At 30.9% G+C, this 27,692-nt stretch overlaps 1 protein-coding gene and 1 long non-coding RNA gene across 2 annotated transcripts; one reads left to right on the forward strand and one right to left on the reverse strand.

The window, feature by feature from the left end:
* Positions 1-27,460, forward strand: LOC132722125 (uncharacterized). The gene is made up of 7 exons (XM_060706558.1): positions 1-388; positions 8,493-8,600; positions 21,729-22,073; positions 22,396-22,479; positions 23,169-23,296; positions 23,632-23,710; positions 27,333-27,460. The coding sequence occupies exons 1-7, from the start codon at positions 337-339 to the stop codon at positions 27,458-27,460; spliced, it is 924 nt and encodes a 307-aa protein (XP_060562541.1). The 5' UTR covers positions 1-336.
* On the reverse strand, positions 624-1,324 carry LOC132722124 (uncharacterized). The gene is made up of 2 exons (XR_009624585.1): positions 1,121-1,324; positions 624-883 (listed from the first exon to the last, which is right to left on the reverse strand). It is a non-coding gene; the product is annotated as an uncharacterized LOC132722124 (long non-coding RNA).
* Positions 27,461-27,692: the final 232 nt, after the last annotated feature.

The raw sequence follows: 27,692 nt of genomic DNA on the forward strand, positions 1-27,692 counted from the left end.
ACGTAGCATCCCTAGTTGCATACAGGAAATTGAAATATCATCAAAATATGACATTATAAAACGCACCCAATTATTTTTATTAAAATATATTTGATTATTCAGTATGGGAAGAGCATTTAATTTATATTAGTGAATAATACATTGCTAGGAAATGCCAAATTCTAAAAGAAATGACATTTACATTTGGTTATTACGAGTCATATTAAACTCTCACTTGGATTTGATCGCGCTGCGCAACAAGTTACTTCGCAGATTCATTCGAAATTTTGGTGAAGACTTCTCTCTAACGTAATATGCCGGATTAAGTGTAAAATTAAAGATTTATATCAAGCCATCATGGCTTTGAGGTGTTTTTTCATCTTTATTTTTGTCAGCTATTTAAATACAGGTAAGTCGTTTATTATATTGATTAGATAAGACAGTTTAAATTTAGCATATTATTATTTGTACAGTAAAGTCTCGCTATTGAGACCACTTTGGGGTCCTGGTAAAAGTGATCTTATTATCGAGTCGGTCTTCATTTGGAGACCAATGCTAATGTTTACTATTATTATGTATTCTGGAGTAGGAGGTTATCGTTAGCGATTTGGATCATCGAAACATAACTTTTTGAATAACATAAACCAATTTACATGAATTTTATTCAACAAAAAGATGATTTATTTATTGAAAGTATCACATTTATGCATCATTTTATACAAGTTAAAAACATTGAAAATACATTATTTATTTTTGGCAGTTTCACAAGAACATTTCATTTTAATCATTATTCTTCGGTCAAGTTGAGTTCTGGTGATCTCTTGCATACTCATTTGTGTTGGATGGATGCATTATTTCCCCCATCAATCTAAATGCCCACCCTTTGTTTCAGGATTATCCGTACCTAAAAGTAAAAAAATAAATACGTTTTATTTTAGTTTAAGTAAAAATAAATCATATCTGTAATTGTTTAAATCTCTATTGTCATTTAAAACTTCATGAACCAACTTTATTTTTAGTTCTGAATTGATTATTTTCCGTAAATGATTCTTAATTTTATTTCAAAATACAATTGCGGTAAAAGTTCTAACTCCGAATTGTAAAATATATAATTATATTAAACATAGACGAAATAACCTACCTATCGGAAAGTGTCTGTTGTTAACACATTGGTCGTCTGTCTTTGATTTGCATCAATCCAAAATAATAAATTGAAAGGAATATTGACACATTCAATCATATTCTTTTTAATCACAAACCGCTAATCTCATTGATTATCTCATCTATAGACACTTAAATTTCAAACTGTTAATTGATATTGTAAACGTCTCTTCCGTGTACAGTAAATCGGATACACTTTCGTGGCGGTGGTCGTTAAGTGTTGTAAAATTATTTGTTTATTGCAGATTATTGGTGTCACGTGCAAGTTAGCGAGCGGGGTTAATTAGTTTTCCTTATATTGGACATTTTTTGCATTGCTAAGTGAGAATTTGTACCTTTAAAAGCGGTCGTAATACGTAGTAGCGGGTCGGTCGTAATTTCGGGCCTTACAGCCATTGAATTATATAGGCAAAAAAAACCGGGACCGCAAACAAAGTTGTCGTAATATCAATTTGCCCACAATTTAGGATCGGTCGTTAAGCCAGACTTTACTGTAACTTGTTTGGTAGGCAAATGACAGAAAAAGACAAACGCGGAGCCCCGTTTGCCTTAACTACCCTTTCCACGACTATACTTGATTTTATTTATATTTTATGTCCGCGTTCTTCCTTGACTGACACCTGTCTTAAATGGAGACTTCCTGCATTTTGTTTTCAAACTTTTAATTGTCTAACATTATGTTTCATTGAGCTATTCTAAAAAACAAACAAGGCCCAAACTATTTATAACATGTATTTTCAATAATTATACAATATACCAGATTCTGATTCTGTATTTTCGATTTACCCTTTATTCTAGATCTGGTGGAATCTTGGCATGAACCTTATATCTGCTAATTAAATGCTATAATAACTCCAGCAATTGTCAACTATCACTAAACCAACTGCTTTATCGATTAAAATATCCTTATTGTAGTTAAAATTATATGTCACTAAGCGCCGCAAACTAGTAAATAGCGCCTTTTTAAACCAAATCAAACATAAAGCGGAGCCGGGGAGCTTGGTGCCCCCTTATTAATGACAAACTTGACACTGTTTCTACCGCCACTAAAATATATTATATAGCAAAAATGTATAAAGCAACTTTGCAAATACAAAAGCAAATTGAATACTGCATCTAGCAAACTATTGTGTAGCAAAATACTACTTAGTTTATATATACATACACACACAGACCCATACACATATATATGTATCTCAAATTTGTATCTAGCGCCAACATATTTAATTTTGCTGACTTTCAAATACTATGTGTGCTATTAAGTCATTGTTGTACTTATTTAAATATATTAAACATACATTGTATTTATCAGAAACGGGCCTAGTACTTGGTTACATACCAAAATGTCCGCAAACCTTACAATCTAACAAAACTCTCAAATTGTTTTTAGCGTTAATTTACATTGCCAATCATGGTTGTTGACCCTTATAGGGACTCCACTGAGGTTTAAAAGCATAAAAACATAACATTTGAATTTCTAACATAAATGATCTGGGGCATTTTAAACAAAAAAACAAATGTGATATTATCTATGAAATGTTCATTATCTTTATCTGATAAATGTATTCCATCCCTGGTATGATTGTCTTTATTATATTCGGTTAAGTTAATATGTTGCAGATCAAACCGCCCATTCCTTTAACATTCTACACTATATATGCATTGAGCCGTTTGCTTTCTTCACGTAATGCTTTTTGTGTCTGCTCCCATTCCCGAGATAATATTTCAGACCATACAATCTATGTTTCTGACATTTTATCACCAATAAAGTACTAACGACCTTTATCGAATCCTTAATTGGCGTGTTCATTATATCATTGCCTCCTATATGGAGTAATGGGATCTGATGTTTCTGTTCCACATTAAACAGAATCTTAAGTCTCTCCTTAGTCCTTCGTAGGGTCAGACAACCATATCATTGCCACCATAGCCTGCCTGGAAGCATTAGGCTACTTCCCTCTTCTTCTTGCCCACAGGAAAGCCCATTTAATAATTGTTAATCCTACCACCCACACGCATGGTATGCCTGTAAAGCTTAAGGACTGCTTAACTAAGGCCCTTCAGTCGTCTGTACTTTACCATTAAACAAATAGACATTTATATTAACAGCTACATGTAGCATTAATATTACAATGCATACTAGAAATTAAACAATACTAAAAGATGCGTCACGGTCAAAACAACTGTTGCAACATATCTTAAGAACATAATGTGTTCAATTAATTCAATAAGAAATATACAGTTACTTTGAATTTTATTGTTAACAACGTTTGGCCTACCTGGCTAAAAATAAAAATACAATTATTTTAACTGTGAAACAGTTGACAGTTTAGATATTGCAACTGAGTTATTATACATCTAGCACCATTACAATAGACCCCTAACTTTAACCGGTTGTACATAAGACTAATATGCACTTGAATACCACCTCCCTGTCCTTAACATTTGTTTAACTGACCAACCCAACTTAATAGCAGCCGACGCTGCGTCTTGTCGGAAACTGTGACACTTATAATGAACCAACTGTGGGTCAAGTAAACAAAGTGCCTTTTTCAAAACTGACGCAAACTGGTAACGAGTCATTGGGTACCGTTTATATGCCACATCAAAGGCCCGACACACTTTTGTCTTATAACTTTATATCTAGCCAAAGCAGCAACTTTACAAATGGAAATACGACTATACTTTGAAAAGTTAATATCTGTCCCATAACCAAACTGTTCGATTTTAGAGTATCTAATTGAACATATTATTGTATTTCCATTATCTACTAATCGGTCATCTTGAATGCTAAGAATCCTACTGATCTGTTTATCCCCTTTTTGTTACTGTTATCACACCGACCCTAAAGAACCTAAAAAATGCAAGAGTATTTGCCGAAGAGAACAAAATGGTTTCATACTGATTTAGCAAAAGTTAAGTCCGAATGCTATAAAGTAGTTCTTATGTTGTACTGGGAGGCGCACTCTTTTTGCCTTTGCTGTTCTTCGTAACCCTTCTAACAGCTTTTTTTCTACAGAATGTTTTGTGTTATCTGCAATACCCTGCATTTTAAATTGGAAACTAATGGCAGCTCAATATAGTTATGTCGTATTAAAGCTTAAATGCTGCAGTGATAGAAATGCGACATACACTGTTACTTCTTGAATCGATGGTCATACCGCCATGATTATGTCTTAACTTATGAAAATTATTCAGCCCTGTATTGTATGCTTTAATTGTATTTTGCGCTAACGCTTCCTTTAACAATATTCTAGTCTCAATCTAGAGATCTTTAACTGAAATTGAAGTGGTATTACACTGGTTCCTTGGTTGCCCATTGTGCTACTCAACGGTAACGGCTGCACTGTCGTCGAGAAATAGCAAAAGCTATATTGTTGTGTTTGGAAAAAATGTTAAATGCTTACTTCCGTACACTTAGCACAAAGTACCTGACGTGTTGCATTAACCTTTTTGACCTTGGTAGTTGAAAACTCTTACCAAAGCCTCGTTGTCAATATGCATTATAACTTTTTTATTTCTTAACTTGTTTCCCCATATATGAATGGCTAATACTGCTGGTGTCATTTCCATATATATAATATCTCTCATAACTTAATAACCTTTCCATAACCTTGGTCATGCAAGGAAACACCATTCCCCCTCCAAAAAAAAACAAGTTGCCCCCTAGCATGTCTGGTCCTGCATCATCTGTAATGGCTGAAGGTCATCACTACTAAACCATTTGTTCTCTGGTATGTATGCTACCCCATTAAATTCTCTAAAAATGCCTGTCAAACCTTTAGATCCTCTCTTATTTCTCGTGGCATTCTAGCATATAGTAAGGTTTCCTTAAAGGAATCATTGCATCATAGAACCCTCGTTGACCCAACTGCTTGTCCGGAAAAGAGCAATATTCCCACTAATCTTTGTAATTCCTGTCACGATATTTTCTTTCTTTTAACTATAGTTGATATTAATTGGGACATTTCTTGAATTCTATTATTTGGAATTCGGACCAATAATTTGGACGTATCAATTTCTAAACCTAAGAATGATCATTCTCTAACCCTCATCAGACGTCGGCAAAATTCCTACTGGAGCGATACTTAGATTATCATATGGAGGTTTATCAAATTACCCAGCAATCCTACCCAGTGCTGATGCTCTATTTACTTTTTCCTGCAGTTGTGTTTTATGTTCATAAGCAGATTAAAGATTTTGACATGCAAATGCAACTCTTTGCCAATTGTATTCAATTTTGAAACCATGCTTAAACCCATTTGCTAAAATATTGGCATATATACGATTCTAAAAATGCTGCAAGTATTTTTCTAGTATTTGAATTTTAACTGGTGAGGTACCTAGATGTAAACATGTTGAAGTTTAAGCATCAGAATTACATTTGATATCTTGGTGTATTAGAGGGAACGCGGGACCTAAATTGTTGCCTGCTTGGCCAGCGTTGCACAAATTTTTGTTGCATGAATGTCGCTCTATGTCGCATTGGTCGATGCACCTGCATGTTTTTGTCTGCCTCCTGCATAATCTAACTGTGTGATTTCTACAATTTGAACAGACTTGGCGGTTAGTGCAAACCAATTTTGTGCAAAAAGCAATTGAAATCATAGATTTTTTGTCCCCCGTAAATATAGCTTTTATACTTGGACACATACACAGTATCCATAGCTCGTCATCTATAACCCCAAATGACATGTTCGAGTTTGACCCTAGCCTTAACCGAAATCGAGAGTCATAACTCTGCCACCCTGAACGTAAATTACACTTAGCTGCTGTCCTAATAATTGACCCATAAAAAAGTGCCAAGTGTCTGTGGGGTAAGCGCTTAGATGTACGTTGCAAATACTAAAAATGCATCAGACCATTTTTATTTTATTTTTATTTGAGGGGGCCATTTCCAATTAACCAGCTCCGTTTATAACAAGTTCCGCCCATTTTCGTCTTGTGGAATGGCGCTTTTGTGACAATTAGACACTGATGTTGCCATATCTATATATTGCCTCTGTATCATATATTTTTTATATTTTGGGGAACAAACTCCCCTAGCATAGATTTGACACTTATAAAAGGTTGAACATTACCTTGTTCGTTTGCCATTTTGAACATCTGGTCAAACCACTGTTGCCTCATGTCAGCTGGTGGTGCTACGGGTGCCTTGTGAGGTGATGTAGGATCCCTGGGCGGTGGTGTTGGTGCCCAAGAAGGAGGTGTTGGTGGCCTAAGCCGTGACCGACTTGGCCTTGTGGGTGTTGTAAGCGGTGACTTAGGGGTCCTAGGATGTATTTGAGAGCTTTGCAATGGCCGCCTTTTCTGTTTCTGCCTGTCGGCATGGTCTTCTAGTCTGCCAGGTGGTTACCGTTTTCTTGTAGAGCATCTCATGTTCTTTTGAATATGAAATCGCAAAACATTAAATTGCCATTAATGGAATTTAATTTAAACTGTAATAGATATTAAAACTACTTGTAAACTTCAATTAACATTTAATATTAGTCACCTTGTCCTACCCAAACCGTTTACTATTGTAAAACGTATTCCTTTTAAGGGATTTTTTTCTTTTATTTGATTTCTTTTATAGTAGATATTGGGTCAAATTCCCAATTAAAAATAGTTAAATATTTTCCCAATCCACATGAAACACTTCCAAATGTAACGTTACAAATAAAAATATTAAATAAATAAAATAAAGGTTTCCTCACTCTGAAAGTGCTTAGGTGTCAAAAAACTAATCTTAAACAGCGATTGTTTTAATTCATTGTATCACTGCAAATTTAGTCATGTATTAAATCTCAACAAGGCTGACAAAAATTTTGCCGCATGCTTTGATTTGTTATGGATAAAAGAACCCTGAAATTGTCAGCTTTTCGGATCAATCCATGTATTGTATATACATATTCAAATGTCTTCCCTACTTTTATGCCTTCTCTTATGTTATAAATGTAGATATCTCGATCGTTTTTATTATTGACCAGACAAACCACATGGAGACCTACATGCAATGCCAATTTGCTTCACACATTTTCCTTTCAAGCAGTTTAGTGCATAATTTCTACTCTAGATAAATTTAATTATACCCAAAACCAAAATAATGCAACTTAAAATACACAATAGTTATTGCTTAAACCTGATTGTTTTTATGCAACAGAAAATTTAACTTGCCTATCCCGTTGCTGGAAATTTCTGAATGGAAGGTGGTCGTGAAAATATCCCTTGCGTAATTATTTCACCAATGTCTCACCGGACAAGACCACTTTATTCAATTTTCTATAAAAGTTGTGTTTCACACTCTGTTACCATAACCATTTCATTAGTTATATTATTAAATTGATTAATACATGACGTTCTCTTTCCCTCCCTAAAACAAACAGGTGTAATGTTCATTTCATAACCCTTTTATTTCTGAGGATGGTTAATAAATAACAATTTTTAACATATTGCTTTCCTGTGACCCGTTCTCATTCATTCCTTTGTGTTTATATTGAGCATTAGATATTCAGTATTAGTGCATTTTTGTACACTGTAAATCCTGTATTTTTCGCACACTATAAACAATGACATTGATGTTTTTTTTTATTGTGATTAAGTTTGATAATGAATACAATAATTCAATACAAAATAATTAATATGTGCAATGTTTTATTTATATCACAATAAAGATATGAAGGTTAAACAACAGATTTGTCCATTTTTTATCCTCATAATTACATGCATTTCAAACACAAAAGCTAATATTATTTCTGACAATATCCAAGAATGTTGCACTTCATAGATAAATATGAAGACATATTGTTTAGTTAACAATAGATTTACGGTAAAACAATGATCAAAGGACAATTTTCATACTGTAGATTAAGCAAATTTTAGACAACTATATTACAACTTCTTACAAAAAAAAATCGTATGTCAGAATATATTGAGTTTTAAATTACACAATTTTGTTAGTCAGAATGAACAGTGCATAGCAAACACAGTACTGGTATTGTCTTTCCATGCCTACTTATTTCGAAAGAAGTAATCTTCCCTCTGTGTTACTGTTCAAAGCGCTGGAAAAAGACTACCATTACTAAGAAGAATTTGCGATATCTTGATTAAGAGATATACAATAATTTACAAATGTATATGATAAATTCTAACAACTATTTTCTATGTGAACTAATATTTTTCCATTAAAGTTAGTTAATACGCAAGAACTAACAAAATGTTTGGTAAAAGTATATCAGTCAAAGTGTTCTTGTTTTCGTTGATGTCCAGGATTCTCCCATTTCTCAATAATTTCATTTCTTAAGAATTATATACCCAGAGTTTTATTATGAACAAACATATCTAATGTTTATTCTGCATTTGATGTATTTCAGTGTCTCTTCAACCTAAGGTTGTGTATAAACCAACTGAGTTTCCATACTCAAAATGTTCTGAAAATGGTGCGAACGGAGTGAATTGTGAAAAGCTTAATATGAGTTACGGTAAGTTATATCACTAAAATGAAAACGTTATCCCCGCATGCATTGGTTTTGTTTCTGATATATTTTCGAACACTTTTACAGTTAAGTTGCAAGTGAACAGAAAATCTTATAATTCAGTATTGCTCATTCATGCAAAATGTTTCGAATTTCGAATGTCTAAGTCACTTTCGTTTACTGTCTTTTTTTTCTACAAAAACTATCCAAAATACAAACTTAACTTTGAACTATATGTCAACTATCAGAATTGATATATTTTGTACTGACAGTAATTTTGTAACAATCCCTTTTCTGGCGTCAATGAGGGCATATTGTAATAAGTGACAACCAACGACAGCCTGTTTTGATTAATAAGTCATATCTGTAAACAATTAATATAAGATATTCGCCATAGACCTCTACACACTTTTCGAACATCAGAATCCATTCCGAAAATATATTTGAACAATTGGCAATTGTACGATATGAAACATAAACTAAACCCAGATCCTTTTTTATTTGTTTGGGTCGTCAGACCAAAAAAATAATGGTAGCGAAATTTCAGAGTCTAATGCTGTTCATTGCAAATGTCTAAAGTAGTCCACTTTTTTGAAGCGGTTACTTCGCTTTATATGTACACTAATGCCGAAAAATTCAGGGGAGATCAATGCGTGAAGATTGTCAAATGACAGGCGCATTAATTTTCAAGCAAAGTAGTCCCAGAATGTCGAAGATTTCTAATATTGTTTCATTTTTTTTTTTTTTTTTTTTTTTTTTTTTATTTCCCTCGTCATGGGTATGTGGGGGTTGAGGGCATCCCCCTCCATACCTTACAAAGATTTTATTTATCATATTATATATACACATGTATCAAATATTTGTTGATTTAGTAACAATTATTGATTATTGTCATTGAGTATTAATCACAACTTCACATTTCCACAATAATATATACAAATGTACATACACAAAATAATATACAAACAAAATCACAAGGGAAATAAAAGAAGAGAAAAAAAGGAAAGGTAGCTCATAGATTGAACAGTAATAAAACATTATGTTGTTGTTTCTTATACTCAAACTTTTAACAAAAAGCAATGGCTGTATATTAATAAATTATAAATTTACATTACTCTAAAAAGAATTAAATGATTTTTTGAACAATTGTCCAATTCATTATGTTATCTTTTGTATTTGTTGCACATGCATCAATAATTGAAGAGGCTAATTTAAAACTTCTTATTAAATCCATCTATATTTGGTAAAATATTTTTTTCTCCTACATAAATAAACATATTTCTTTATCTCTAGACATAGGATATTGTACTTTGACTGGCTCTTTTTTGTATAACCTAATATAAAAGTTTTACAATCAATATCAAAATAAAGCATCATGATTCCTAACAATTTTAATAATTTCTGTAATCAATATTTGACAAATGAGCATTCCCAAAATAGGTGTAACAATGTTTCATGTTCTGATTTACAAAAAGTACACATACTTATAACAGATAAATTCATTTTCAAAAGAAGATAATTAGTAGCTAATATTCTATGTGTTAGTCTTGTCTGAAACCATTGCAAGTAAGAATCATTGGTAATGTCAAAAACCCAACTATGTATTTTATTCCAGTCAGATTGACTTAATTGAAAGCAAGTGTTCCATTTAGTCTGACAAGTTGGAATATCATCATTTTTTATGTATATATTGTACATGTCTGATGTACCTTTAACACCAAAGTAGTATAAGACTTTTAAATAACAAATATAATGGAGGAATGGAAGCAATTTCATAATTTTCAGCATTAAACTTTAAACTTAATACACTTCTGTATTTCTTGACAGCACTTGTAATTAATTTCATAGTAAATGAAGTTTACTTAATGCCTAATCTTGTTCCAATTAATTCCTTTCAAGGAAAATACCCATTCACATTCATAATATCTTGAAAACCTTATACCTTTACATACCGTTTTTAATAAAAAATAGGTTTTCTATCCATTTTCAAAAATAATTGGGTTATAGAACAGAGGCATTTCTAACAACAATTCCATAGAAATAATCGGTGTTTTTTCTACAAATTCTACATAAGCACCTAAACATCTTTCCAAAATGAATTTTTCAAAATATTTAAAATACTGTAACCCAACAATATTCGCGACCAATTAATATTCCTTTATTCGCGGATGGCCCACGAAAAACGCAAATATTTTGTTTGCGCGAATAAGTCCGCAACGATTTCGCGAATAAATTGGAGAGAAATTTTTATTTTAGACGTTGTTCATGCAAAGCTACTTGACTGGATATATTCGAATTTTACGGGCACCTGTTAGGTAGTAGTGAATTGTTATGAATATTGCCATAAAGCAATAAAAACACAAACTAAGTAAACTACTACTATTTTATAAATATCAAAAGAATTCTATGTCAGTATAGTAATCAAAATAAACATCCACATTTTAATACAGTTTATGAAATACTAGTAGGCCTATTGTCAATCACGTTCCGTATAGGGTACTATACGGAGCATGTGTCAGTTTTAAGTTTCTTCATATTTACACTTCTATACTAAGTATATGCATACAAAGTACTCGCACTTATTAACGACATGTTTATAAATGAAGACGAACGATGCGTACATGTACATATAGAGAAAATGTTTTGCTGAATTGTGATCACAATTCACTTACCAATACAATATAAGGCTAGCGTATTGTTAATCCCATTTAAGACACCAATAATGACCTCAATTATTGAAGATTAATAGTCGGCTAATGGATTTTACGGCTCCATTTGACTTTCCAATCCGCGAAAAAAAAATTTTCGGAAATTAAAAAAACGCGGAAATAAATATTCGCGAATATGTCCGGCCTCGGCAAAACGCGAAAATTTGTATTCGCGAATATAAATTGGGTTACAGTATATATGCTGTATATAACTTTCCACAATTAAATAGCTTCCTAATATCTAAAAAGTTTTCTAAAATAGTGTAACATTTATCACATTCAGATGATACAATTCTTCTTAACCATGAAAGTTTTAAACTTTTCATGTAAGCACATACATCAATCATTTTTAGACCACCATTTACATATTCTTTCACCAATACAGAAGATTTAATCTTTGGTGTACCTTGCCACACAAAATCATAAAACATATTACTTATTTCCTTTAACATCTGAGAATTTGGATTTGGAAGTGATATAAACAAGTTAGTTAATAAAGGAAGTAACAGTGACTTTACAACAGTTATTCTACCAATAGGTGTTAAAGCCCTTCTTTTCCAACACTGGATATATTTTTTGATATTTTTCAATTTTTGCAGTATAATTCAAAGTTATCATTTTTTCTAAATCAACGTGAAAGTTGATACCAAGTAATCTAAATGATGTACTACCCCAAATTAATTTCCACCTAGTTTTTATTGATCTAGTGCTATATTTTAAAGAGCCAATCCATATAACATGTGTTTTTTCAAAGTTAACTCTTAATCCAGAAATAATAGATTCATGTAAAATATCAAGCGTACAATTTAAAGACTGATCAGATCCATCTAACAGTAAAGAGTATCATCAGCATACTGTGAAATCTTATACTCTGTTCCGTTGATATGTATACCTTTTATATTTTTATTAGTTCTTATTTTGATGGCTAATATTTCGGCACATAAGATAAAAATATAAGGACTGATTGGGTCTCCTTGACGGCAACCACGCCCTATTTTAAAAAAGTTAGACAAAAAATCCATTCATTTGAACAGCAGTTTCAGTATTTGTATAAAAAAGAGATATCCATTTTCTAAAAAATTGGGCCAAAATTAAAGAATTCAAAAGTCTTATTTATAAAATCAAAAGAAAGTGTATCAAATACTTTTTCAAAGTCAATCATTACTAATAGTCCTGGCATTCTTTTTTTCTTCTAAATAATTCATTATATCGTAGACTAATCGTATATTCTCTCCGATAAATCTTCCTTTTAGAAATCCTGTTTGGTCTGTATCTATCAAACAATTTAAAACTGACTTAAGTCTTTTGGCTAAGTGCCTGAGGCTAGTTTTAAAGTATAATTCAATAAAGTTATTGGTCACCAGTTTTTTAAATATTGTTTTGGTTTGTTTTCTTTCGGGATACAGGTAATTATACCTTGCCTTTGGGTAAGTGATAATTCACCTTTAATAAAAGAATAATTAATACTTCTGACAACAAAATGTCCAATTTGTTTCCAGAAAACTTTAAAAAAAATTGATGTAAAACCATCAGACCCTGGGCTTTTGTCATTTTTCATATTCTTAAGTGTTTCTGAAATTTCCTCAAAGGTAAAGAGACCTTCTAGCGAATCTGCTTGATTTCTGCTCAATTTTGGGACAGTTATGTTGCCTAAGAACTCTTCCATATTAAAATCATCAGGAGAATCAGTTTTTGTATACAATGTTTCATAAAATATTTTACTTTCTTTTAAAATTTCTGACTGCTCATATATAATGGTACCATTAGTTTTTTCCAAAAAAGAATGATTTTGAAGTATAGTTATATTTTTCAAGATTACAAAAATATTTAGTTGGTGTTTCACCATTATCAATCCATTCTGCTCTAGAGCGTATGAAATTACCTTTAATTTTGTCTTGTCTTATTGTTTCCAATTCATTTTGCAAGTTTGATAATCTAACATCCAGGATCATTTGAATTTTTTTCTAAATATGTAATCTGTGATATTAGATCATCCTCTCTAGATTTGGTTTTCTTCTTCTTAAAACTTGCATAAGAAATAGTTTTTCCTCTTATTTCCATCAACAGAGTTTCTAAAAATAACTGGTCATCAATAACAAATGATAGTTCACTATTGCTAATATTTTCAATATTTTCTACATTATATACAGGTAAACAGTATTGTTTTTTTTATTTCTTCAATTTTTTCATTAATAATATTCAAATATTCTTTATCATATAAAAGAGAGTTATTGAATTTCCAGAGACCTTTACCATGAGGCACATTGCTAAGATCTAAATTAAGTGTTACAATAGAATGATCTGATCTATAGCTAAGACCTACATCACAACTCCTTACCTGAGGTAAAAAATCCTCAGTAATCAAAAAGAAATCTAACCTAGCTTGCTGTGTCGGACTTGTCCGACGCCATGTATACTGTCTAATATCTTTATTACATTCTCTAAACGGGTCAAATAAATGTCGACTATTAATATTTTGAAGAAGTAAATCTCTAGCTTTCTTATTATTGTCCATTGATTTATAATTGTAATAATCAAGGTTAGTATTTAATACAAGATTGAAGTCACAACAACATATATACGAATCATTTTCTAGATTATCAACAATTTGAAAAATGTGGTCATAAAATTCTGGCATGTCTATATTTGGCCATATATATTAACTAATGTGAACTTTTTAGAATTAAGTGTAAGATCAAGAACAAGGTAATTACCATTATCATCAGCAAAAATCTGATGTACTTTCATATCTAGATTTCTTTTGAACAAAATGGCCACACCACGGGCATTAGAAGTACCAAAACTAAAATAACATTCAGCATTCCATTGAGAATATAAATGCTTTTTCATATTGGACGTAAAATGTACATCTTGAAGACAGACTATATCAGCATTACATTTTGCTTTTAAAAAATCAAAAACATCAGTTCTTTTCTTCGGATCATGTAAACCTCTACAATTATATGTAACAATTTTAATTTCTGCCATTATCAAAATTCATCTGTAAGTAAGTTCTATGTAAAAAGCCATACTGTAACAGGTCATTTTGCATACAACAAACAACCCCTTTTAACAAAACACTAATATGTACAAGTAATATAAAAAACATGTTTATATTTAGAGCTACCCTGTAAAAAATAAACAAATAAATAGACTGCCCTCTGAATGCAATATATTGTGAAATACAATATAACTACCTAAGATAAATGAGAAAAAAAAATTTGTAACAAAAATTCCATTCATATGCAAATTTCATTCTGTTATGTTATTGTTAATACAGTTTTTTCTAATAATTTCATCAAAAGATCTTTATCATCTAAACAACTTCTAAGAATAAACATCCAATAACGTTTCAGTATACACTATTTATTAACATACAGCATGTCCAAAGCACAGGACAATATAAACAATCTGTACTATGTATTTTCTATGATTATTATAATTTATCATTTAAAAAATCTAGAAAAAGGGAACATGAAAAAAAAACAGATGAAGTTCAAGATGGATTTGTCAAGTGATAAGGTCAATCCACACCTACAAGACTCATCCATCTACCTCCAACTGACCTTACATTGTATATTTCCAGCTTGAATTTTAATTTATACATTTTATTGTTTCATTTCTTATAGATATACATGCTTACAGTAAGCTCCATGATTATTTATATCTGTGTAAAATTGCAGGTTTAGCGTCGAAATAATTAGAGTTACAAACCCTAATTTAGAATAATATGGTTTTCTTCAGGCCGTTAACATATAACTTCACCGTGGCCGAGGGGTTTGCACGATTGCTTATGAATCGTGAGGTCTGGAGTTCAAATCCAAGTTGAGGCAACTCTTTTTTTTTTAATTTTTAAGTCAAATAAACATTGAATTGACTATCAGTGTTGCAATTAGTCTTATAGCCAATTTACTACAGTTAAAACACTGGAAAGCATTGGTGGCACTTTACAAAAACAAATTGGTTTATAACCTCACAACCTTCACCTTTCTGACATTCTGAAACCCAAACAAATTCAGCACCTTCTGTGCTTTGATTCTGACGCGCAATTACCGAATAACCCACACATTTTGCAATGAGCTCTTTGCTCCTCTCTCAAATAACAATGCAACTCAGCCATGTTTAAAACTAATTTACAAAATCACATGTATTAACATGATTTGCTAAAATTATATCAATCGTGCGGAAATAGACTGTTGGTTAGAAAATATCAATAATCTTTTCAACGGTAGTTTAATATTTATATACGTACTTTCACGTGCAAATCATTGTGTAATAGAATTGTTGCCACTTATTGAACTATGCCCCTTGTACTTGTTCAATATTAAGTGCATGTAATTCTGCTTTGCATATTTGTAGATTATGTTCTTATTTCTTCTTTAATTTGTTTGTAATGTCCAGAAATGAGAATAAACTAGTAATGTTGAATGCGGACAGATCCTGTGTTTCATAATCCCTCGAGTCATGATTGCATGTTTATATGAAATATGTTGCAGGGATTTGAACGCGACATTTATGGTTTTTGTAATAAATGATTTTGAGCTTTGAGTCAAAGAAATAAACATACACGTCTATGAAGGTGTCATAGTTACTTTTTAATGTACTCTGGATATAATTTGTCACTGTCCGAGTATTCATATGTTCCAGAAATTGTCTTTGTATTTATATATGTCTTTGTATTTTATATATGCTAATGAAAATGTCATTGCACAATATATTTGCCAAAATTTATGTCTATTCCGCGTTATTTTTAACACTTTGTCTTTGTGCATATCGTATGAAGTTAAAAGGGACTCCACTGAGTTATTTTTATTTGACTTTACTAGAAACAATTTTACAAGATTAATGTTCCATTTCATGAAGGTCTAGATTAATAACTTGTATAAAAAAATCAGATAATTTGCCAACTACATTTTTCTAGAATAATTATTTTGATTGCAAAAAGTGACCTAAGACTGAACAGAATTTGCAACCCTTTTTCACTTAAATCGGACTAAGAAAACACACACATACGAGTTTCATTTTATTGGAAAAAGATTTCTTAATTATTTTTCTGTTTTAAGTGTCCGACCATATCTATGTGGGACATTCAAAAGCAATATATTTATGATTTTGAGCCTCAGCGGTGTCACTGTGCTTTCATATTAATTCAAGTTAATGTTATTGTATTTCATTTATACTAAACAAAAAGTGTTATTACGCCTCATTTATGCTTATATAAATGGCATTACTGTATTTTATTTATAATGACGAGAGTTGGATGCATCTTGAATGTCGTTTGCTATATTTACTGAGGAAATATCATACGTTTTATGTCGATGAGAATTGTTTTAATCATCCTTTTTTTGAGTAATAGTATTTAAAGAATTCAGTAAATATATGGTACCATACGTAACACAGAAAAATATTTTAAAACATCCATTTGCAATTTATCATAATACAATATTGACAGGATATTCTCTGGTGTTTTGTTCTGGTATGTTATACATTTTGAAGGTTTCTAGATATAACGTTGCTACTCTTCTGTTATTGTTTTATTTTATTGAAAGTATTTTTAACCGTACAGTAAAATTTTCAACTATTTAATAAATCATATATTCAACGATCAAGCTTCTTTTATTTTTACCGATGTAACAACCGTATTTTACACAGACAAAAAAAACAACAAATGGTTTTCATTTTTTTGTATAAATTTTGAATGTGTTTATTCTAAATTCTTAAAAGTAGTCGTTTTAGTTGTTTCTTTTTAGCAAGTTAAATATGATATTTTTGAAATGATAATTTTGACTTTTTAGTCACATACATGTATTTAACTTTAACGGGTTATGAGCAAACTTATATAATGACATCCTATATTAGAAACCCTTGTTGCACCATCATCTGTCAGTCATTTGAAATGACTGTGAAATATACGGAGGCAAATAAAACATTTAAAAGTTTTCTACTCAATAATACATATTATTAATAAACGGAACCGATTATGTAGATTATATTTTCTATCGAAGGGCAAAGAATTGTGAAATCGTCCAAAAATAACATGTATAACCTATCTGATATTTTAGGACCTTCATATTAAAATTATCTATTAACATTTTCAAGCGAAAGATGACTGGTATCAGAACTAATATCAACTCTGGCATTTCATTAAAGTTATAAGATCACAAAAAATGACATATCGTTTCCTGTTATGATGCCTCTCCCGTATCATACAAACCTATAAAACACTAATAAACAGGCTATCTAGCTTCACATATTCTCTATGAACATCTCCTTAGAGATTAAATAAAGCGGCAAAGAATCCCCAAACGAACGTCCTAACTGCAAAATTGAAAATGTTACAGGCTTGGTTTGATGGAAATATTTGCTTTCAATAAATGCTATCTGAACAGCTCAACAAACAAATGTGTTATTAGTTTATGCAATGTATAGGGTAAATTAACCGGTCGACAATATAATTGTACAGCAGCTGGAATGTTTCCTTTTATTAATGTCACGAAAATTAAGTCAGAATAAAGGGTGCAAACCTTTATTATAAAATTAGTTTGGCGGTTTTTATGATAACATTTCACGTACATTTAATTCTTTTCTTTGTGGACACTGAGATTGCAGCATTTTCAATAGGTTGTATTAGTATTCTTTCTTAAATATCCTTCAAATTATCCGATGGGAATTATGCACATTGCTAGTACTCATTTACTCACAAAAGCACTTATTACAAAACCGACAATAACTTCAAAATCGACAAATAAATAAAATGAACCCTTTCTCCTCCAGGATCATGTGATCCTTTTCATCGGATATTGATATACCGTTGATCTGCTTTAGTCATCTATGCAAATTCAAAGACAATTTGACAATTTGAAAATTTGATACGGATTGATAGTAGTTATTCCACGTGGTGTCATATGTTTACAAAAACAGAGAATGCATTAAAAACGAATGTATATATTTGATTTATAAAGGAAAATAAAGTATGTTTCTGATTGAAAATGTCTAACAATAGTACAATGATACACAAACGGACTGAATGTCAACAGGTTGGCATTTGGTATTTTTGGTTTCTACAAACATAACAATCAATATATAAATAATGTATTGTTTGCTTTTCTATATATAAATCTACTTATTTTAAGATGTTTTTTACTTGAAAATAATCTTGTCAGCAACTCCCAGCTAATTGAATTACTTTTGTTCAATCTTAAGTTTCTTAGTGTAGGTTAGACCGAAATACAGTATCCGTTCTCTGTATTCGTACTATTGTGTTCCGAAGACTGACGGAAAGGGCGGAAAATGTGCGTTTATAATAATAATTATGATAATAATAAATACTTTGTTTACTTTATTTAACGAGAGAAATCATTTGAACAAGCATATCAATTATGAATGAGGCCCTCAACAAGGAACAATACAAGTCTAACATATTCAATTTGTGTGCCGATTTCATGAGAAAAAGAAACACCCACTTGTTTGCCCAATTAAGTTTTTTACACTATCTTTACTGTTACTGAACTGATTTTAACAAGATAAGGTGAAGAGTACCCGCAATTGCATTTTTTATAGTATTTTCCGAGGAATACGGTACACACTAGAAGATAAAAGTAATCGACTTACTAATCCCCTGTCTTTCTCGTTGTTTGAAACAAATATGATATACGTGTATATTATAAATTTACAATTGCCAATTCATCGACAAAAATAAATTGTTATTTTAATTTTTTGGCGTCTTTAATTGAAACGGAACACGCTGTTCTGTTCCAATTTGTAATCTAAAGGAAATAGTTCACTTTAAAGTGTCATGTATATTTGTTTGTTAATTGTTTTGGAATTAAATTAATTGTTCATAGGTCTTTATATATATATTCCATGTAGTTTCTTGAAAAATTGAAATACATAAATTAATAATATCACTGCAGATTTTGCACAGACTATTACAATACAATATTTAGTATCTGCCTGTAATTTCACATGAAAGAAATAGTTTGTGAAATGATGAATTGATTAAAGTATCATTTGTTCAAAATTGTGACATTTTCCATTAAAATAAAGATATTCATTACACTGTCCTATCATAAGACAGAAAAGCAAAAACGAATATATGAAGTTTTGATTATAGACAAGTAAACTAAATGAAAATAATAATAAATATTAATTAACTAAATCTATTGCCGAGGTTAGAAAACTATATATCCCTGCCTTTCTTAAGAAGCCAACAATAGTTCATACATATCTGCCTATACGTCTAATACTAAAAGCTAGCCTGTTCATAGAATAACAACCCAATCATTTCTTTCAAGCTCATAAATATTATTAATTACTAAATCGGCACCCATTTCTTTCTTGCTACTAACGCTCATGGTGCACCCAATTCTTTGCATCTTTCCGCCTCACAGCTATACACATCATACCAAAACAAACTACTTACTCTAACCTAGTTCTGTTACTTCGTCTTGCTGAAAGAAATATACATGAATCATAATAATCTTTTTCAATCAGATTACTCTAATTCTAATCGTATCCGAAATAATCAAGCTGTCTTGATAATTTTGTTTCCCAGTAAAGTATATTATATGCGTAAACTGCGCCACTGCTTTTAACTTCGTACCGTAACACGCTGCTTTGCTTTTTCCTGTAACATATTACTCATGCAATATCTTCCCATTCGCGCGATTACATGTTCCCATTAATAAAATATACGTATATCTCATGTAAATAGTATCTAAAATATCATCTTATTACAGTTTGCATTCTTTTTCTTTTAAGAAATAACATTCATCATTAATACACCAGTAAATTTTCAGACTTAATTCTAATTATCCCTACCGCTGATTGCAGTTATCACTAAACTTGATGACTTAAACATTAGTGTTTTTCATCCACGGTAACTTTTAGTTAATGCCACCTTGTCTTGTTGATCGTTTTTATATTATATTGACTGTTTTTTGTTTTGATTGTCTTTTTAAAACCTCGGTGTCATGACCACGGTAACATTCCGGTGTCTTTAATTATAAACCATATGGGTTTACCTCAAAGAAATATCTTAAATGATGTAAAATCAAGTAAACATATTATCATTAATCCAGATGAGAAATAAAAAATATGTAAACAGATTTTAGCAAAATTTTCTTGTACATGTTATTTAATTTTTATTCTATTTTCCACAGAAATCTTTGGAACTTTTAATAGAATGGAGTATGAACGTAAGGGCATATTTCCTCCAAATGAAAGATATTTTAGACATTTTTATGGTGTATAAAATTTGTATATTCAGTTTATTTCTTAAATTAAGAGCGCATGTATAGAGTTCCTTTCAGCGTTGCATTAAAGATAACAATAAAAATTGAAAAGTTTTCTACAAGTATCATAAAAATAAACTGCTATAACTGCACCTGAGCAGTATACATTAATAGACACAGTTCTATACGCTACGAGAGGCTGCCAAACATTTCTTACCTACACAAACTTAACAAAAAATGATCGTTACAAGTCTGCGACAAAAACTTGACTAAGACGTGTCGTAGCGCGTTGATAAAACGGACCCTTGATCCTGATATGGTAGTATGCTTATTTTAGCAATTCCACAGCAATAATTAGTTTTTCACTTATTAAACTGAATTCTTAATAAAAAATTAATTTGAACTTAAGCCGGCTGGAACCGTAAATGTTACATCCTGGTAGAGGTGATATTTGATATAACTAACTTATATATAACTAATATAACTATAACGCATATTTACAAATTATTTGTAACGCATTTATTTTGCGGAATTAAATGACAACATAAAATAGAAATACATACATATATGTGAGACCAGTGTTGCTAAAAAACTTGAGTTTATTTTTAATTCATTCGCTCAAAATGGGTATATTATCGCGTGCTATATTTTTATTTGCATTCCAAAAAAGTGTGTTTTCTTTCGGCATCGTAATAAGCATTAAAAATTAAACACAACAGAAAAAGTTTCGAGCATTTTTACCTTCGGTTCATAATAATGCAACATTAAACTATCAACACAAAACGATTTAATTTATTGATTGATTAATTTATCTCTTTATAAATGATACAAACAAAAAGTTTATCACACTGTTTTATTTTTCAACTAATTCTACTGAAGAGAAGAACATTGCTTCCTTTAGAGGACTTTAAATAATTGAGTTATTTTACATTTTACATAAAACATTACTTTGTTTGATTTGTTGAAGGTTTCAAAAAATGTTGTATTGGTTAAGTAATTCCCATTTTAAAATGTTGGAACACAATCATACAAATATATTAGGTAGAAAAATTGCTGCATATTAATTTGACTATTTCTCTGCTTCAGATGACTGTGACTAGAAGCAACCACACATTTTGCTTTGTTTATCAATTTATTTTGAAAAGTTTTTTTTTCAAATTTAAATATATCTGCACTCTTCTTCCTGTTTACAGAAAGACAAGAGAAAGAGAGTGTGTGGCCACCAGGGCCATACGCAATACCAATGTGCAAATATGGCTGTCCAGAATCACAGTCTCGAGGATGGTCAAAAAGCATTTTAAAGGTCAAGATGGTAGAATTTAGTAAAAATTCAGAAAGTGTCCCTACCGATTTAGATTGGAATTGGGAGCCCTATTCCTCGTATATAAACGATGACTATTTCAAACCGCCACATCGTATAGAAAATTGGACGTTTTTTTATTTTTGCGTGAAATTCCGAAATGACACTGCACTTGATAAGGAAGAATGGATTCCAGGAAACTACAGCATTTATAAGGTCGGATCTCCATGTCCTATGGGTATATATCAATTATTGTATACTTGAAAAAAAAGTTTTAATTTAACTGGTTTTTGTATAAGCAATATATATCATACTTTCCAATATCTCTCATAAGCATATTCAGTTAATTCGTTTCTGCGATTTTTCATCTATTTATTTTCCTTGTCTTATCTGGAATCAAACATTTCGAGATTAATTATCATATATTACTTAAATTAAAGTCAATCAATGTTACATTTGAGCTGCTATGTTTATCATTATAGATACTTTAAAATGCAGATTAATCTGATGTATAATATATCCAAAAATCCAACGGTGTCTATGTATCATGATTTTTCTAGAATTTGAGGAATCCACCAGAACTTTTCCTGTCACTGAATTTGTGTCGCATGGTCAAATTCCAGATATTTTAGTGAGTGAAGAAGGTTCGTGGATAATATTTTTGTAAACTTGTTTCTTTGTTTGTCTGTAAAAAACTATCAACTATCGATTTTAGTCAATAAATGTCCGAAAAGCGAATTGACACAAATCATCATACTTTTGAAAGTTCTACTCTGTTACACGTTTAAATGAACGGAATATTAAACGAATAGACTCAGGTTGTATTTCCAGTACTCATCTTTATAAGTAAAATATTACTTTAGAATTAATAAAGTTTTCTTTCTAAGGAAAAGACAAGCATATGTTTTATGATGTTTTATGAATTTAGAACATGTAAGACGCTTATAATCGGACAAAATAGTGCTGAATTGAAATAATTTATGATAAAGATAGGAAAATGTTGACTAAGTGGTCTTTTGACTCTATACATACAGTAATTCACTGTAATAAATACTGTTTAATACTAGGTGTTGGACCGCTAAAAAGGCAGAAGATGACTCTGGAAATTGACCAATGATTAACCTTTTTAGAAAATGTAACAGGACATTAAAATATTTTGTAAAATTGAATATTTGGAATTCTGTTTTTCTCTTATTTAGAACTCTTTTAAATGTGTTCTGGATTTGTGTTCGTTGCTTTATTTCATTTACTTTGACGTACGTATGTTTGCTCAACTGCTATTGTTCAGAATGAATACAAGATAAAACATAATTATTGATCTGCACTATTTCAGGGCAGTCGGAAATGTTATTTAACATTATTAACATTTCAATTTGTAAAAGAAAGAATTTGGCTGACATGGAATACGTTCATACAAATGAAACATTTAGATTGTTGGAGACTGATTTCATTCTTGAAAAGGCAAGGGCTTTTATTTTTCTATCAGTAATAATTAGAAGTAACTTTAATAATATCAGAAATCAAATTAATAAAAGGCAAATTACTAAATCGACATCTGACATATTTTCTTTATTATACAAGTATAATAGAAACCTATTTGAACGTAATCTATATTTTCAATTTGCATCAAATTCCATCCTGGATTTGAAATAAACATAAGTCATGTTTAATCAAATCGAATTTGTAAAATCATATGAATAGTTTTGCCATGTATTACATGTTGCACTGAACATGGCCTTTTCTTAAATCAGTTGAAAAACAACATATCTCGAATACACGAACCTTTGTTTTGACAGGAGGCAGATACAAATTGCTCCAAATTTAATGTATCAACGGTGTCTCAGGGAGCGCATCACTGTTTCTATAGCCCAGAAGGTAAATCAATTTTATTCAAGGTTTAATTCTATTTACAATATAATATTCTCTAAACTTCTGTTTTTTGTCATTTAAATACAATAAGTATCTTATTTTTTATAATTCACATTTAATATACTTTTTATCTCATGTACGAGCTTTAACTCAAAATTTGATAATAAATGGATTAATCACGACAAAGGAGACCAATCAGCGGGTGCCTACTTTACCGATAATTCGGATAAACTGATAAAAAGAAACATCAAGTTATAAATAACATCAATTCATTTTTAATATTTCGACAACATTTCAAATGATTTCAAATTTAACAAAATATAAATAATTGGTATATATCTTAAATTTGCTAAAATCAATTTTAAAAACATGTCAAATTCGTCGTGATTGACTGATTTTAATTTAGTTTTTGATTAGCACAAACGATTAAGAAAGTTTAATATAGAAATCGAAAACAAGTAAGGGAAAAACAAAAAGAAGACATTTTAAAGCACGTTGGTGACGTCAATCGCCGAGACGTTGAAACATGGTAGTCGATTGACAGTGGACATTAGCTACGGGACGGTGCAGTCCACTATTTATTATTAGAATTTTATTATGATAATTGTTAATTCATTTATTACATAATATTCTTGGTTTACAATTTTATAAATTATTTTATTATTTTACGTAACTGATTAATGGAGAAATTGTTTCAACAGTTTAACAGTCACTGTTCACAATCGGCTATGCATTTTATATATTTAAAAAAATGGCATTTTTTGTTGTAAGTTTAATTATAATTGTTTTATTTTCTCGTATGTATGATACATTATCATTCAGCAACATAACATTAATGTAAAACATAGTGTCGTCTTATTGCATGTTGCGATTTCAGCAATGATACAGAAGGGAAAGACCGTTAAATTGCTCGTATACTAAGATGCTTTTTTATTATCAGTCGATTCGATAACAATACAATACATCAAAACTGTACAGAGGTTATTATTTAGGCAGTGTGATCCGCCTCTATCAATTTCATGTGAAACACGCATTGTCTTACTTCATTAATGAACTGCTTCGTTTAGAATAAATTCGCTATGAGTCGATAACGTCAATTGAAATTGCCCACCATGCGTTGCATTTGTTTTTACATTACATGTAATAACTGCATAATCTTGTATATTCTAATATTTCTTTTTGCTGTTTGTATATTTAGGGATATGATTCCGGGATTATTTCCGTGTTATTTATTCGTTGTAAATGGCATTTTAACAAGTAGAATCTTTTACAAATGTCCGTGTTATTTTGATCATCCTCCGTACTATAGCATTATGTAATGTCTACCTTTACTTCTAGTCCCATGACTGGTCAATCTGCTTTTTCCTTTCCTGTAATTCTACACACGTTATATTTCAATACGCTTCCCACATGCGGACAATAGCCTTTTGTTTCAATATCATGATAGAATAATCAAAGCATTATTATATTTAAAAAGTAATTAAATCAAATTATATTTGGCGGTTCAAATGGCACCATATACATTCTTCAATAATTCATGTTACATGTACTTCTGTTAAATAGGTTATTTAGCATACATTATGAGGAAAATAAACATTTGGTTATTTCACAGTACATTAATTTTGATTGCCATTGAGATTAGAGTACAGATGTTTTCCTTATGATCATTGCATATATAAATTATTAAGGTTCATGAAACATAACTCAATAGCTTGGGTTGTATTTGTCCCATTTATTTCCGCTTTAAATGTTTCTGTTATCATATTCTTCCAACATGCCAAGTTTAAAGAAATTGTATTGAACAGTTTTAACTTTGCCTAGTCTATATGTCTTTATGAAAATCTCGGAAAACGTCCTTAATAAAAAGACAGTTCAAATTACAACTGTACATTTTTTTTCTTCTTTTAAATCTAACGTCCCCTTATTATATCAGTAACATACATGCCTCGCTTCATCGATATAGATCATTACTTTGGATTAAATTATTTCTTTTTTGTACTCCCGAAACGAAGTTTTGGGGTATATGTGGTCGTACGGTCGGTTGGTAGGTCGGTCGGTCCAGCGTTTTATTGCATTTTCCTTGTCTGGAGCATAACTTGAAGACTAATGTTGGATTATTTAATCATCCAATTTCATTATATAATGGTCAAACACAAATAAGGGATTGTGCAGTGCACAAGAACCATCAACTCTATCTATAGTAATTACAGAGTTATTTTCTTTGTTTCCTTTCCTTGTCCGAAGCATAACTTGAAAACTTCTGATTGGAATTGAAAACAACTTCATACAATGGTCAAGCACAATAAGGGGAAGTGCAGTGCACAAGCACCATAACCCAATCTTGAATAGTTACAAAGTTATTGCCCTTTGTTACTTGTTCGGAGCATAACTTGAAAACTACTTGTTGAAATTCAAAAAACTTCATACAATGGTCAAGCACATTAAAAGGAAGTGCAGTACACAAGAACCATAACTCTGTCCAGAGTTATTCAAGAGATATTGCCCTTCGTTACTTTTCCATTGTTTTGTTCTTGTCCAGAGCATAACTTGAAAACTTCTACTCGTAGTTGGAATTCATTACAATTTAAAACAATGGTCAAGTACATTGAGAGAAAGCGCAGTGCACAGAAACCATAAGTATTTCTTGACTTATTTAAGAGTTTTTGCCCTTTGTTACTTTTAATTGTCCAATGCATACCTTGAAAATTAATAGTTTGAATTCAATGAAACTTTATACAATTATCAAGGGCAGTAAGATGAAGTGCAATGTACAAGAACCATATCTCTTTTTGGAAAAAATACAATTATTGTCCTTCGTATTTTTAGTCCAGTGCATAACTTGAAAACTAGTAGTTGGAATTCAATACAACTTCTTAGCAATTGTCAAGCGCAATTAGAGGAGGTGCAGTGCACAATAACCATAGATCCATCTTCAGTATATGTAGAGTTATTGCCCCATGTTCATTTTCCTTGTCCGATGAATAACTTTAACTAATGTTTGGAATTCAATGCTACTTCATTCAATGGTCAAGCGCAATGAGAGAAAGTGCAGTGCCTAAGAAGTGTAACTCTTTCTGGACTTATTACAGAGTAATTCCATAAAAATTCATCAACGGTCAAGCACATTGAAAGGAAATGCAACATCAAGAAAAATGACTATCTTTAATTGCCCACAACCATTACTCTATTTCAATTATTTTGCAAGATATTATGTAACTTTGAAATTCTTATTTCTGAAGCAGTCTTGCAGGGGTATTATTCACATTTAGTGTTGATTCTAGTTTAAAATAATGTACTGCTGAGTGCTTGCTTGTCAAGAGCAAGCATATACCTGAAATATTATAAGTCTGACAGTGTATTATTATAATAATAGATAAACTATTATTTTCTGATAAATGATGTTTCTCAAAACCTCGCAAAATATGAAATGGAAGGTTATGTCCGCACAAAATATGAAATAGAAAGTCATGTCCCTCTCAAAATATGAAATAGAAGGTTATGTCAATTGTTGGGTCTGTTGTATCTTTTTAATATATGCATTGGTACAAGTGTATTGTTCATAATGTCACTTGTAAGTTCTTTTTAATAATTAGCCTAAATCGATTCATATCTATATTTGTTTGTTTAGAAAACCTTTTTTGTGGTCCACATGAGTTCGCATGTGTAGCAGCGCATCGTTGTATCCCGGAACAGAAACGCTGCGATCGTAACAATGACTGTAATGACTGGGAGGATGAAATTGGCTGTGGTAATTAATATATATATATATTAACATACATGCATTTTTAACTACATCTTATCATGATTTGTTATATACACATGGGCTACATATTGTGAAATAGGCTCTTATGATACCTTTATTTCTTATATTTTATCAAAAGGATGAATTGGTAGTAATATACTTAGATATATGACAAAAGCAGTAAACCACAATAGTATCATTAAATATATATTTAGTTCATACAAGATCATTTCAGATAAATCGATT

Source organism: Ruditapes philippinarum, unplaced genomic scaffold, assembly GCF_026571515.1.
Source record: "Ruditapes philippinarum isolate M1 unplaced genomic scaffold, ASM2657151v2 ctg5501_1_1_1_1, whole genome shotgun sequence".
Classification (NCBI taxonomy): Eukaryota; Metazoa; Mollusca; class Bivalvia; order Venerida; family Veneridae; genus Ruditapes; species Ruditapes philippinarum.

What these genes read in the sequence shown, in the direction of transcription:
- LOC132722125 (XM_060706558.1), top strand. Translation starts at nt 337, where the DNA reads ATGGCTTTGAGGTGTTTTTTCATCTTTATTTTTGTCAGCTATTTAAAT. An exon ending in TGTCAGCTATTTAAATACAG is followed by an intron (nt 389 to 8,492) that starts GTAAGTCGTTTA and finishes GATGTATTTCAG; the next exon opens with TGTCTCTTCAACCTAAGGTT. An exon ending in TATTTTAGTGAGTGAAGAAG is followed by an intron (nt 22,480 to 23,168) that starts GTTCGTGGATAA and finishes GCACTATTTCAG; the next exon opens with GGCAGTCGGAAATGTTATTT.